The sequence below is a fragment of the Dendropsophus ebraccatus genome, chromosome 3, assembly GCF_027789765.1.
Source record: "Dendropsophus ebraccatus isolate aDenEbr1 chromosome 3, aDenEbr1.pat, whole genome shotgun sequence".
Taxonomy (NCBI): domain Eukaryota; kingdom Metazoa; phylum Chordata; class Amphibia; order Anura; family Hylidae; genus Dendropsophus; species Dendropsophus ebraccatus.
In genome coordinates, this window is record NC_091456.1 from 65688519 (window position 1) to 65704727 (window position 16209).

The 16209-nt window shown below is 39.0% G+C and overlaps 1 protein-coding gene across 3 annotated transcripts in view; it reads left to right on the top strand.

Annotated features, from left to right (window-relative positions):
* The window catches only part of KDM4C (lysine demethylase 4C), a 283487-nt gene that overhangs the window by 256168 nt on the left and 11110 nt on the right, over nt 1–16209 (top strand). For all 3 annotated transcript variants that reach the window (XM_069961946.1, XM_069961945.1, XM_069961944.1), the window contains exon 19: nt 1697–1867. In XM_069961946.1, the coding sequence (XP_069818047.1) occupies nt 1697–1867 (171 nt within the window). The remainder of the gene's footprint in view (nt 1–1696; nt 1868–16209) is intronic.

Below are 16209 nucleotides of genomic sequence, written 5' to 3' on the forward strand. Positions count from 1 at the left end.
GCTAGGTTACTATCCACAGACAGCTGTTTCGGGGTGTTGCCCCTCATCAGTGTGGAGCAGGATTCTGGCTAGGTGGGAGCAATGCCTAGTAGAGCCATAAGAGACACAGATTACTGATCTCAGGGAGACCAGTCTAAGATAACACTGCTGGCTGTTGGTTAAAGCGCTCAATACAGTGAAATCCTTGGTGCATTGCTCCCTGGGAAACAAAAATATGCAAAAAAAAGAGCCTGTGGAGCCTCATTTAAGAGTCTTGAAAACAGGACTAGCTTCCTGGAGAGATATCTGGCTAGTCCTGTGTTTCTTAAATGAGGCTCTACGGGCTCTCTTTTTTTGTATATTTATACCTCATAATGAATAGCACAAAATCATAATATTGTGAGAGAACTGACTACTGTATTTCAGAAACTACATTGTCTGTATATTGCACATTATTGTATATGGTTGATAGCTCTTAGCCAAATTAATTTAGAGAACTAAAGAAAATTCATTGTGGCAAAAGTGTTAGTGCTGTGCGTACCAGTTATTGCCATTGTTTTTCTTTTTCTTACTGGTCACTACAAAATAAGCTCTTGTATTGTTACTGTTAAACTTGGGTGTTCTTTCTATTATACCTACTGTATTTTTCATTAAAATGGCACGTCACTTTCTTGTCTCAGGTCTGTTGAGCAACAGTGAATAACTACCATCTTACTGATCAAAAGTGACATTTTAAACTTCTATACATACTTTTTTCCCTGACAGGAGGTTTTTTTTTCTCAGGTCTTAGAGAAATTAAAAAGTGTTCCTGTCAGTATGTCATCTTTCACATATCAAGCTTTTTATATATGAAATTATTTTTCTCTACAGCTTGACTGAATCACTTCACTTGAACACATAAAATATCCCACAAGTTGTATACTGTATGTTATAATGCCTAGAAATGTTGCCACTCTAAAATAGGTTACAGTACATTTGTAAGGAATTTATTCTATTTGCTATAAGTACCAGTTTTAAGCTGATCCTTATGTTTATTGGTTTCTTTCTGGTCGTTCCCCCCCCCCCCCCCCCCCCCTTTTTATAGACAAAATACTAAGTCCCGGTGCCTTAAGGCTATTTTCTCGACATGTTTTTGGTGCATATTCACCACCTATACAGTAAACGTGTCCATATACCCGCATTACTCATCAGAGGCCAAAAGAAATTTAAAAATGTACAAAGAATCCCCGTATTGCTATTGAAACCTGCAATGTAAACACTATAAATGGGGAAAAATAATATGCAATGCAATTTCTTATTTTTGTTTACATCCCAGGAAAAAAATATTTCAAAAAAGTAATCAAAGATTCCCATATAACCTGAAATGGTACAAATAAAGATTACAGCACAAATAATTAAGTTTGCAGAGTTGTTTTCTTTTTCAACTCTACTGTAGAAAGATTTTTTGTTCTTTTGTTTTGCCAATTTTATTGTCAAGTGAAAGGGTCTGTTAAAAAAGGGCAGATGATCCCACAAAAACAAGCACTCATCTGGTTCTGTAGATGGAAAAATATGAGCTATGGCTTTTAGAATTAAGGAGATGAAAATAATAAAAGTTACTATAACAATGAAAAAAATTCTTGGCATACAAAAGATTTTTTTTTTTTTTTTACTATGATTTGTGTATGTACATATTGACCACACTAGACAATTTTCTCATATTTATTCTTTTGCTCAGAGAAACAAAATAACCAAGAAGAATATCAACATTGGACAGACAGTGATTGCAAAACACCGAAATACAAGATATTACAGCTGCAAGGTTAAAGAAATAGCCTCTCAGACATTCTATGAAGTAGAGTTTGATGATGGATCTATCAGTAGGGACACATTCCCAGAAGATATTGTTGTAAGTACATTAAAAGCATTTTGGTGAAAAAATATATATATTTTCTTTATAGTAATATACATATAAATATTACATTTATCTCATCAGATATAACATTATTTGCCATAAATATAAGGTATGGCCTTAAATGGACACATTTGTTTCAACCAATTTCTCTCCATTTGATAGCTATTGTGAACATGTTAATTAATGACTTTATTAACCAAAAAATACTCCTTACCACAGCAAAACAGCTCTAAAGTTGTAGTCACCAGGTTTCCCCATTCTCTGCAATCTGCTGTCCACTGCCTGTTGTCAGAGGAAATCTGTCTCTAGTAACAGCAACATCAGGACAATTATAGGAAGTGGGGGTGGGGTTTACCATGTGCAATGTGGAGGAAACAGTAAGAACCTGAAAGAGATTGGGCTATGTACCTGCAAGCTGAGCTAGTCTACCTACTGAGGATTATCCGCTCTTCAAAAGGTAAATCAATCTTTGCTCTCACCACCCAAAATGTTCTGTGTAGCTGTCTCTTGTGTAAATACTAAAGCACGTACTGCTGTTTGTCCACAATGCTGCAGTGTCATCTCCACATTCCCCCTTCTCTTTAGATTTGCAGCAGCAACAACACTAGCCACTCAGTGCTTCTGCTTCTTCTGCTGCTGTTTATTTGCTTTTTGCTCACATAGCACCAGTAACCCCTTCTAATCTGTTAATTCTAGTGTGTTTTTTTCCAGCACTAGGTGGGGAACTTAGCAAGTTCACTGGCACCCTTACCAAGAGAGCAGGGCTTTTACCTGGGGGGATTTTGGCCTCTGTAGAAGAGCTCCAAGCTGGCATAGATTTCAGAGACTGCTGCACTGGCAGTCTCAGGTGCCCCTGCATTTATGAAGAGGTTGGCAAAAGAGTACATTGGAAGGGTTTACTTAAGACTAGCATATAAAGTTTCCCCCATGTGATTGTGTAGCAGAGAGGAGTGTGTGCTGTGCTGGTGAGAATTCCACATCCAGAGTTCTTCAGCAAATTGTATGTTTATGCTAGCTTGTTAAAGAACACAATCCATGTGAACAAAGAAAAAACATTGTCTGATGAAATTGGGTTTTACTTAACCATTAGTCATAGCATATAAGAATTCATGCTTAAAATACATAAGGGAAGAGCTGACCTTACATGACCTGTAATGAATGCCCCATGGAGATATAAAAACCTAAATAAAAGAACATACATACATATGTATGTATATCCATGTCAGAACACAGAAACATGACCTAACAAAGGAAGCTAATAGGTAAGTATTAGATCCTGTTGTAAATGTAAGCCTGTCGGCTGTCAGGACCCCAAAATAAACATTCTCCATTACATGATGCTTTTTCTGCTAAGCTACTGAGCTCCAATATTAGCTCTGCTTATGGGGGGAGTGCTAAAATCAATGTGAAATGCCAACTACCCCGTAGGAGGGACACCTGCCCCAACCTGCCTGATGACACCTGTGATCATGTTCAGTGGAACAGGAAACAGATATTGACCATGACCTGACAGGAGGTAAACAAATCACAAGCAAAGTGGTCATGTGACTGAGCCTGAGAACACAACAAGAGCTAGAAATAAATAATGAAAGTGGATATACAACATACAGCACCCACGGAAATCAATGCAATGCTCGTTTATTAAACAATCCAGGACAACCTATACTCACCTGAAACCACCATATGCTGACAAGTAATGCATTGTCTTTGGCCACATTAACACTGACCTCTGTAATGCAGCCGTGCTGCTCCATTTCTATCAGTGCTTCAAGATGAGAATAAGCTAGGAGACAAAGGATTATTATTTTCTTTAGAATCAGAAGGGCAGGTAGGTATATGTTAATGATTATTTAAAATGTTTTCAGATTGCCTACTGTACCCAGACACAGATCCAGGTCTTTCCTCTGATTTACCTTTTCTAGTTCTGTTCTGATTAGTCAAAAGGAATTTCATATCTAGTAACAGAGCCCAGTGGGAAGCTTAATGTAGATGAGTAGAAAATTTGCATTATCCAGACAGTTGTGACAGTATGTTCCGCTCTCCTAATGGGATGTTATCCAAGACATGGGCCTAATACCCTGAGGACGAGGCTTTTAGCTGGAAAGGTGTGTGGGGTAGGGAGGAATGTTTTGGCTTCATAAGAGGCTCCAAGCTGGCATTGATTTCTGAGCCTGCACTGGCAGAATTGGTGCATCTGGATTTATCAAGGGACTAACAAAAGAATGTGCTTCAAGGGGTTTACTTAAAGGACAAGTGCCATGAAAAACTTTTTCCCAGTAATTGAAGCACATTACAAAGTTATATAACTCTGTAATGTGCTTCAATCACCTATCTGCCTCCCTTCCCTGTCTTTTCCCCCCTCCACCCCCCCACCAGGAAGTGTCCTGACTCACACAGACCTGATTACTGTCGTCACCGTCACCAAGCTCTTCTCTCAGCTCCTTCTCCTGTTACACTAGCCTCCCCCCTCCCCTGCCTTGTCAGGTGACAGGCTTGCTCAGCTCCCATTGGCTGAAAAACTGCAAGCCATCACTTGTCACATCTCACTTGCTTATCTTCCCTCAGACTGACTCCGGCACATAGGCAGCTCCCCCCTCCCCTCATACCCTCTCTCCTGCTGCCGTGGACTCAGTGAAGGAGTCATGTCACTAGAGAAGATAAGCTGAGCAAGCAGAGTCACCTGACAAGGAGGGGAGGGGGAGGCTGGTGTAACAGGACCTAGAGCAGCCCTCCTGCTGATGACTCATCCTCACAAGAAGAAGCTGCCTGGTGACGGTGACGACAGTAATCAGGTCTGTGTGAGATAGGACACTTCCTGGTGGGGGGTGGAGGGGGGAAAAGACAGGGAAAGGGAGGCAGATAGGTGATTGAAGCACATTACAGAGTTATATAACTTTGTAATGTGCTTCAATTACTGGGAAAAAGTTTTTCATGGCACTTGTCCTTTAAAGGGAAACTAAACAGATGACAGGCGGCAGAGAAGGACCACTTGGTCCATCTAGTCTGCCATTTATATGATTTCCTTTATTATCATCATAGGATAGATATATGTTTATCCCAGACAGTTTTAATTGAGTTACTTTCTGCTTGCTTTGTATGAGGAGCTTGGAAAAGCCACTTTGACTCTTCGTACCAGAGTAGAGAAGCATTATTCTATATTATAGAAACACAGCTGGATATATAAAAGGTACCATATATCTATTTGGCCTAACAGCTATCAAACCGTGTCAACAGTTTGGAATCTGAATTCCAGCTGACAGATTACCTTTAAGTCTTTCCTGATTTCATTTAGACTCTCCACCATTTTTGTAGCCCATCTTTGGATTAGTAGATTTGTATATATGTCCCCGAACTGTTGGAGTGCAATAACTATAGACATGAACAACTGCGTTTGCTTGTTTCTAAATGCGAACAGACAAAAAATTGTTCTTTTCAAACAGAATTGAATCTTATTCCGTTAGGCAGTTTGTAAAAATAAACACCATTATGCTAATTTTTTTAATGGAAGATTCCTTTAATCAAGGTATGTAATCACCATCTAGAAAATCATTTGAGTGGCTTAAGCCAGTATTAGTGCACAATCCTCATCATTTTCTCTTCTGCTTGTTTTCACTGCATGTTGTCAGAGTATGTATTATAGTTTTCAGTCTTGGAACAAAGAAATCTTGCTAAAGAGTGTGTATTAGAGTCTGAGACCCCACTGAATATAATTTTAGCAATTGGTGGAAAGGCTGCTGCTTCCAAACCTAACATGCTTATTAGTTGTACAATTTAATACATGCCTTATGTATATTATATCATAATAGAATGGGGTTTATTATAAATGTGACAGATAAGAAAATATTTTGCCTGGCTTAATCAGTCATGCAAAGCCTTACCTAATGTCTCAGTCCAATGTCTGCAAAAGAACACTGCAGAGACACCATCACGTGTCTCGACGTCAGTGAACTAGCCAAAGGCGTTCTCCAGTCAAGGAAACCACCTCAGCAAGGTATCCATCCACAGACAGCTGTTTCGGGGTTTTTGCCCCTCATCAGTGTGGAGTAGGTTTCTGGCTAGTGGGAGCAATGACTAGTAAGTGCATGCAAAAGGACGCTGGTTGATCTCCCTGAGGTCAACCAGCGTCCTTTTTCAGTCCAATGTCTGACACAGACTTGAATATCCATAGGACTCTCAGTTGTCACCATGGTTTTCACAGTGTACATAGTTATCAACCTGTTGAAGGGGTACTCCGGCAAAAAGAATTTTTTTTTAAATCATCTGATACCAAAAAGTTATACAGATTTGTAGATTATATTATTATGTATTATATTACATTTTTTTCCTGTAATTCCAGTACTGCTGCTGTATGTAAGTTTTCGTAGTACAGTGTATACACATTTTTGGTGATGGTCTTTCTTCACTCTATCCTCAAGCCTTATAATAAGCTGACATTTCCTGTTTGTATAAATCACTTTGCAGCAGTCTCCTCATATTATTGCAGGCAAGATTACAATGAAAGAGGAACATATATTGATAACACAGCAAGATGCTATTCACAATAAGTAATGGTCACAGCTCACCTAACTTCCTTCCACCTCTGCATAGGTCACAAAGCATCTAAACTTCAACAATAAAAGCAGATGATAAACTTATGTAGCGGTATCTGATTTTAATTGGTCAAACAAGACATAGGTGATACATTAATTTACAGTATTAAAATAAACTTTCTTTATGTGGTTACAAAGTATCTGTTGTCACATATAATCTGCTTTTTATTATCCTTATTGAATTGTTGTCCCACATGGTACAAATCTGTATTCTTCCTCAAAACATTGACTGCCAATACTCTTTCTTGCTTGTTGATGTGCAAGAGTCCTCCCCCTTCAGTACGGAGTCCTCCCCGTTCAGTACAGAGTCCTCCCCGTTCAGTACAGTGTCCCTCTGAAAATATTTACTTACAAATGGCATGAAATGGAGTTCTTTCAACTATAATAAAACTAATGACAAGCTGGTAGTAATGACAGATTACACTGCAAGTCTAGGTAAAAATTTACTGTACAGTTCATTTATTTTTAACCACTATTTTAATGAAACACTAAATGCAGAGCCATTTGTCTGTATTGTTACCCTGGTCTGCAACTTTTTATTTGATTAAATGGAAGCATGTCTGACAATTTGCTTTTTACATTCACCCTTCAGGCTGATAAAGGCTGAAACACGTTCTGTAGTACAGCATACATTGTTCTTTTGACAGATCTTGTATAATTCACTTTGTTCCATAAGTCATCTGAGTTAAATGCATATTTACCTTTGAGGCAGCCACAATGAAAAAATATATATTTTGGGACAAAAAATGGAATGAAGACTTAATTTAAAAAACATGTTTTCTGTATGTAATTCATAGTTATTACATTGGCCACTAGATGTCACTGTTTTAGCTTCATTGCCTACTGTCAATGAATGCTTATCATTGGTTTGAAGGTGGACAGGAAGTGAAGGCAGGAGATTTAAAGCTCTGCTCCCATGCTGTCAATCACAATGCGGGATTGAGCAACCACAGACATTAGATCATCAGACAGCACAGGAGTTCATCTAGACAGAGAGGCATCAACTCAACATTAGGTAAACTCCAGAACTAATCATATATAATTTGTGTATGTTATTGTGACATCTAGAATTTCTTTTTTTTTTTTTTTTTTTTTTACAGTAAAAGGCTGTGTTCCCACAGGTTTCTCAGTATTTTGGTCACTATTTTGCAAACAAAACAGTGAGTGGATTGAAAACACAGAAAGGCTATGTTCACACACTGTTGACATTTAGTGGATGGCCATCATTTAATCAGATTTTGACTATTTTAGCCAGAATTGCACCAATCATAGTAAAATTGCATAATTTGTGGCACAATTTTGTCAAATTTGCAGAAAAAAATGTATTGAAGAACATAAAAAAGGGATTTTTTCATTATAAGCATAAATTTATTTATACTGTAAAATAAAATTGCATTCTATGTGTCCTAAATATATACAAAAAGTATATGTAAATATTTCAGAAGCTTACATAATGTTTAGTTGATGCCTCTGTCCAGATGAACTCCTGTGCTGTCTGACTATCTGATGTCTGTTGTTGCTCGATCCCTGCACTGTGATTGGCAGCATGGGAGCAGAGCTTTGAATCTCATGCTTTGTTCAACAGTGCTGCTGCTGTTGACGAGCATTCTTTGACAATGAGCAGTGAAGCTTAACCCCTAGACGACCCTTGATGTACAGTTACATCATGGATGTCTATCACCAGACGACCCTTGATGTAACTGTACGTCATGGGTCTCTAAGGTGCTATGAAGCTTGCTCCGGAGCGGAGCGCGCTTCATAGCAGGTGGGGACCGGCTGATCAGCAGCCAGGCCCTCACCGTTAATGACAGACTTTAACCCTTTAAACGTTTAAGTGACAGGAGCAGCTCCTGTCACTTACAGTGTGACTGCTAGGGGTCCCGATCAATTTTACGGACCGCCGGAGGTCTCTTACCTTCCTCTGTGCGGTTCGATCGGTGCTCTGCTTATTGAGTCTGCCTGTGGCAATGAGCAGAGCACCTATAACACTGATCAATGCTATGCCCATGGGATAGCAATGATCAGGGTATGCAATCTAAAGATTACATGTAAAAGTACCCCAAGGGGACTTAAAGTGTGTATAAAGAAAAGGAAAAATGTTATTAAAAATCCCCCAAAGCCCCTCCCCCAATAAAGATTAAAATCGCCCCCTATCCCATTATATAAATAAAACATATAAAAATAATAAAATAAACATCTTATATACCGTTGCGTACATAATTGTCAGATCTATTAAAATATAACAATCATCATCCCATACGGTGAACGGCGTAAATGAAAAGAGGGAAAAAATTTCTAGGATTTCAGTTTTTTTTTGTTTCATTGTATATAAAAAAATTCATAAAAAGTCATCAAAATGTCCAAGCTACACAAATACGGTATTATTAAAAACTAGAGATCATGGCGCAAAAAATGACACCCCATACAGCCCCGTAGGTGGAAAACTAAAACTGTTATAAGAGTCACAATAGGGCCACTTAGTAATTGCAAAAAAAAAAAAGGATTTAAAAAAAAAAATATATAAATAACATTAGAAAATCTGTGTAAACCTGCATATGGTTGTGTTTGAACTGATCTATAGAATAAAGGTATCTTGTAGCTTTTACTGTATAGTGCATTACGTAGACACAGGAACTCCCCAAAATTACCATATTGCATTTTTTTTCCACCAATTTATATTTTCATAACTAATAATTTGGGGGTTCCATCATGCATGTTATGGTAGAATGAAAGATGCCATTACAAAGTACAACTATTCCTGAAACAAACAAAGCCTTACATGGCCCTGTAGATAGAAAAATGAAAGTGCTAGAGCTCTTAGAGTGAGGGGAGGAGGAAAAAACGAAAAAATTAAAATTGCTGCGGTCCATGGGGTCATTTTGGGGTTGGTCCTCAAAGGGTTAAACAGTGGCACCTAGTGGTCAAAGTAAGCTTTGAATTACACACAGAATTTTTTTTTTTATTAAAGTGAATTACTGAAGTGAAATATGCTAGATTTTGATACCTTTGTCAGAATATGCAAGGTTGTTTTGTAATTACAGTGGTATACCCATACTCTTTCATCTTACTGAATCAGAAGCACAAGAAGTTTTTACTGCCTGGGGTATGGTTACAAGCATTGTTTTTATGCCATTTTCTTTATGACTTTTGTACTGTAATTAATTATTTTAAAAAATTTGGGGAAAATAATTTTCCATAGTTGTGGTCTTCAGTTACAGTATTTTTAGATTATCTGAGCACTGTATTTATTCATTGAAATAGCTTTCTGCATGGTTACAAGATAACATCTGTCCAAAATATAATAAAATAACATATATTCATTACAGTATTTCAACCAAAAACCTAATTTGGTTCCACAAAATGTGGAAGGCATGATCTTTAAATAATTGGTGCCTTCTACCCGATTATTTAGCATTAATTCTTCTCCTGGCCATGAATCCTCTCTGCAGAATCTGCCAGAGAAACATTTTAGGCTTCTTGCTCCCCACATAATAGGTAAGTATGCTCTCCTATATAATATAGACTGCTCTGTGCAGTCCCAACCATGTGTAGCATCCTCATATAGTATAGGCTTCCTCTGTGTTGTATCCCCATATAGTATAGCCTCCCATGTGCAGCATCCCTATATATTATGCACCCCCCCCCATTCAGCATCCCCTTATAGTGAAGACACCCCAGGTGCACATCCCTATATAGAGTTATTCATAGAGCTTCCAGCGGCACGGTCTTTCTTCTTTTCGAGTCCAGCCTGGTAAGGCAGCAGACATGCCTGCGCACAGCATGTCTGCTATCAATAGCGCTGCCACCCCTGGGGGTACGGAGCACCCCTTTTGACTGCAGGCATGGCGCTGCCTGTGGTCACAAGAGTGTTTGACAGCGTGATGAGCCAATGGCTTGTCACGCTGTCAATCAGGGCGCTCAATTTAATTATAAGCATGTCAGACATGCTTATAGTTAACAGAATCGGTGGAGCAGCCGGCACCCCCTTTTTTTCATAAAGTGATTAGCCTAAGGCCGGCCCTGGTCTGTTCTATCTGAAGTTGGCGCCAGGTGAAATGAACTGATAACAGCCTGGGATCAGAGCTAATGCCGGATTGACTGCAACATTTAAAGAGTTCGAGAGGAGTGACAGTGCCTCAGCGATTCAAAGAGTTTCCCCACTGCCGGTATGATATTGACACATCATGCTCGGCGGGGAACGAATCCATGACATTCCTTCCCTGTCCACAAATTTGTGGATATGTGAGGGCCCCCTTAGAAAGGAAATACCAGTTTAGATTTCAAATTTTACCAAAATACAAACTGTAGTAGAGATTTTAACTGCTGTTAAATGTGTTGCAAAATAACATATTTTATATATCTGAAATGATAGCAAAGAAATCCTTTGTTTTATAATGACCACATTTAACCTTGAATTTAGTTTTGTGCGTGTTGACTCTAATGTGGAGCAGGTGAATATTTAGTGGGTGCGTAAAAAACCTTGAAACTAATTTTAAGCTTACTGAGTTTTCAGCACATTTGCAGCGCAGATGGTAGGGTGCTCTAATTGTTACTTAATTGCATATGACAATCTGAATTAAAGGAATACGGGCTAAAAACTTTCAAGGCAATATTTAGGGCAGATGTTTGTTTGGAATGTTATAGGATAAATATTTTGTTAGTTTTTGCAGACTTTAGAAAATTCCTTCCTTTTCTAGGTTATATTATGTATACCACTGTAATTGAAAAAACGTCTAATAATATTGCACAATTTCCCCATAGAACAAAATAGGACAAAATATTGTCTTGCGTTTTAAAAAGCTTACTACAGTGCCACTTCTGGTGAACAAGTAAGCCGGTCAGCATGGGGGAATAGGTGAGTAGTAGATGCGATGACAGGAGTGTACATCCGTGTGTTCCGCACTAGGACATGTCCTGTTTTTTCACGGAGCGGATTGTGGCATGGATCATGTGAATGGCTGCATTCACGTCAATGGTACCTAAAATTGTCTGTGGTTGCGTATCTGCAATGCAGCATTTTGGTGAAAATGATCTGGGGAAGAGAGAGTCTTTGCACATCCTTTCTTCCTCCAAAAAAAAACACGCCCTCATCATTATTGTTCCATTTCCCCCTATTAGATTAGATTCAAAATGAATGTAAAATATAAAGGAAGGACTTAAAATTTTGCTTCCTGCTGGATCCACTTCTGGTTTTGGCTCAAAAACTGCCTTATTATTTTCCCCATAAAACAGCTGTGTGTGACAACAACCTTAATGTCATTTTAGCTTAAAACGTACAGCATGTGTTACATTGGTTGATTCAATCATATAAACTGCCAATTGTCTTACCGTAACAATTGTATGTAGCATTGAGTTAAATTGCAGGTAACCTAAAGCTGCCTTTTCCATGCTGTGAAATTGGCCTGCGTATTATTTCTACACAGCACGCTGTCAACTGCTGATCTCTGCTTTTCTAAAGAAGAGAAATCATCTACAGTCTGACAATTCCATACCCTACTCCATGTTCACTAATTTCCAGATCCTGGACAAAGAAAGGGATGTAGTAATGTCAAAGGCTTAGACATTTAACTATAATCAGTTTGTAATTTAAAAAAAAAAACTATGTTGAAAGACGAGAACACATGATGCAGTAATATAATGTAAACAGCACTAGTCTGCTGAATATGCCAGTTTTGGCCTTTTCTCTGAGTTAAAGCGACTCTGTATCCACAATGTGACCTCCCCCCCCCCCCCCCCCCAAACCACTGGTACCATCAGATAGCTGCTTTTAATCCAAGATGTGTCCTGGGGTCTTTTCGGTAGGTGATCCCATTATTGTCCTAAAAAAAACTTTTAAACTGGCAGCCCTGTGCCCAAGGGCATGGCCTAGATTGTGTATGCATTAGGCTGGCACAACTCTCTGTCCCTCCTCCCCACCCTCCTCATCGTTAGGAATGCTCCAGACAGATTGCCTCCTATTCATCAGCTGTGTTAGACTGGCACATGGGCTGGATTGTTAAGCAGCTGTGCAATGTTCAGACAGGAGTAAATATTTCAGTGGCATTCCTAATGATTAAGAGGGTGAGGAAGAGGGACAGAAGGGTGGTGCAAAGTTAGGGCACAGATAATCCTGTTTGGCACGGGCTGCAAGTTTAAAAGTTGTTTTTTAGGACAGTAACTGCATCATCTGCCGAACTGACCCCAGGACAGATCTTTGATTAAAAGCAGCTATCCGAAGGTACAAGTGGTTTGGGGGGTCAGATTGTGGTTACAGAGTTGCTTTAAGACTCAGTAGTACAGGGCCAAAGGTAGAGTGCCCTGATATGGTTCCTCTGTCAAAGGTATTCTAATGTTCTCATGTCTTATCCATACAACATCTAAAATAAAACATAAATTCTCTTAGTGAAAACGATATACAGACATACAGAGGTACAATATGGCACAAGCTTATGGATTCCCTATTATGGCTCTGTATAAGTTGCCATAATGCATTTTGGTTAGTTAGGTTGCAATTTTCCTATTTTAAAGGCTATATGCACATTTAAGAAGCATTTTTTAGTTCTCTTTTTGTACTTGCTATGGGGCTAAAAGAAAATTCTCAGGTTTTTATTAAAATGACTTTGCCTGTATAGCCTCTATATTGTGCTGTATGTACTCTATTTTCTCTTTATACTTCCTCACAGCCTATATGATTCACTTGCAGATAGCTTTTTGTCTATTTCTCTAGCCTAAGGTGGCATTCTCACATTCTGTGAATATTGTCTGTGCACGGAACTCCCGGCATATATTTCATTATGGTATCAGAGCTGCGAAACAGTTTAAAGGGGAACTATTCGCAGATTGGACAAATCTAACCTGCTATGTCCCTATTACACAGAAGATGCAGAGGAGGAAGGTATGTCTTTTACCTGGGTCCTTGTTGTCGTTCTGGTCCAATTACTCTTGTTTCTCACAGTCCATTGAGATCTTTAAGAGCGTGTATGTGTGTGTGTGTGGGGGGGGGGGGTTAGGAGCACTGCCAGCCCCATAGCGCTACTGGCTTGCCTGCTCCATTCATTATCATTAGAAAGTGGCGGGCTGGCTGGGGTTGGGGGAATTGGCGCTATGGGGATGGGTAGTGCTCCTAACAGCTCCCCAGTGCTCTTAATGGTCTCACTGGACCATGAGGAACACGACTAACTGCACCGAACGGCGCAGAGGAGTAAGGTAAGAGACATACAGTACCTTCCTCCATGGCGTCTCCTGTGCAGTAGGGAGCTATCAGCAGGTTAGATTTGTCTAACCTGCTGATAGTTTCCCTTTAAATATTTGTGCTGCTTTTTGACACAGTGTATCGCATGAACGTATAAATGCCCCCAAAGTGAGATGACCCCCCAATATTTATTTCTCCACTGTCTTTAATCTGTTTATGTGCTAAAAGACCTCACTATTTCCCTTCTATTGGGTATATTTGGTAAGTATTCACAAATGTTGCCAGTTAGTTGAAGCATTTCTGTGATGGGATTTCCAAACATCACTAAGCTTACATTGATTTATCAAGCAATTGTTTTTCATTATCATAAGAAGCGTTTTGGACCATAATTGTTTTCATTCATCCAGAAAGCTATGGTACATGGAGCTAACATTAACCTGAAGAGACAGTTAGTTTTAAGTGCATTAGGGGAATGGAATTTCTGATATTTTAGTTTCATCCCTAGGGACAATGTTTTACTTTACAGTTCTTAGGTTAAGTCACCTCTGCATTTCTGGCCCAGGATTTATACTTATTCCATGGATTTTATACAGGAAGAATCTACCCTGTATGGCAGTTCTCACACTCTGTTACATTCCTTATTTCTACAGCTGTATGTCTGAATAAATACTTATTGCCACATTCTTAAGAAATGTCGCAGATAAGGCAGATATTCACACTCTTTTATGTAATTTACAGACATACACCTCTGACTGCTAGTATTTGCCTGCACAAATCCATAATACAACCACTTAACCAAAAATACTAAAATTACACTTTTTTGTTAATGGGGTCTATGGGAGTCTATGGATATATTTACAGTATGTGGCCATGTTCACACTAAGGTAAAAAAAGGGGAAAAAACATGCCCGCTTTTTGTTTGAAAGAAAAAAAAAAGCCTGTTATTGTATTATTTTAATTGACTAATTGCGTAACAGAGATCATTTACACTTCATTTATTAAGAGACAGATCTCTTTTGAGGCGGACGTCAAATAATGTTCATGATAATTATTTTCAGACGTCTTTTGCAAACAACAGACATTATTATTGTTCACACACAGTTTTTCTTTTTACCTTCCTTTCACAGTCATTACTATTTTAATTTAATGGACTTCTCAATAAAAGACACATCTAGAAGCCAATCGGTCCACCTGAAATAGCGGCCAAACCACAAACTAACAGACTTTATTTTGGCCTCAAAATGACAGACATCATTTAAAAAAATTATAAACTGACAAGAACATAGGCTATGCCTTAGAGATCCTGACTCATATGGCAAACATGCACCACTACTGTTGTGGTAAAATAGCCTAAACCCCACAGTTACAATGTGCTGATTTTTTTCCCCATATTGTAACAACTACCAACAATAAAGAAAAATTGTATTTACTTCTAAATAGAAGGAAAAGCCAATGTTCTCTATACATTTCAACAGTTGTGTGTTTAAACGTTAGGTAATGTTTAAATGTGTTTTGTACACCATTTTTACAAGAAGCATTGCATTTTTCCAGTATCTTTTTAAATATATTTTTCTTTCCACATACAAACATTTGCAAGCATATTTGTAATTCCACAGAAACAACACCAGATGTCTACAGAGAGTTAAGAGAAATACCAGACTGTTATGCAAAGAGAGAACACAATGTGCAGTAGATAGAAGTATTATAGTAAGAACTCTATAAACTAAGATTTTTTTTTTCTAAAAAACAAAAATTATAAAGTAGATTATTATTTGCTGAATCAAGATGGATCCACAAAGTCATTAGAATAAAAAAAAAAAAAAAAAAACAAATTTGTCAAGCTTTTTTTAATGAAATGATTATTATTGTGTCATTAAAGGGACTCTGGGCTCTACCTGAGGTCCTGACAGTGTACTGTAGTGGGCAGGCTACTCCATGGAGTAGATTCTGTGCAGACATAAGTCTCATACTGTATTCATGAATCAAAGAGGAGTAGTGGTTTGGTGTTTGTTTGGCACACCTCACTACTACTTCCTCCTGGCTCTTCTCCATGAATATTTTCAGCTGGCTGGCCTCCTGCTCGCTCTGGTCATTATTGCTGTGCATGCATGCGCCGCTGGTGCTGACAAGGGCTTTAGTCACTCTTCCCGCAGGTGCCATAGACCAGACGAGTGGTCTACAGCGCCTGTGCAAGCAGTGTCTACAGGAAGAGTGTGGCCCGGGAGATTACGCCGCATGTGCAAACTGTAAAGACGGCGCACGACCCTTGTCAGCCGCCGCAATGCATACATGTACAGCAATAATGACCAGAGCAAGCAGGAGGCCGGTGAGCTAAAAATATTCATTGAGAAGAGGGAGGAGCAATTAGTTGTCAGTTGTGCCAAAGCACAAATGCCAAACCAGTATTCCTCTTTGGCTGTTAAAGATGATGTGCCATCAGTTACATCCTCTTTAATCTGACCCACGGATAGAACAGCGCCACCACGGGGAAGCCGGTGCTGCAGTTCGTTTTTTTGAACTGGGGCCCGGTTTCCATGTACGCCGCCGCTCTATCCATGGTTACCGGGCCAGGGCTG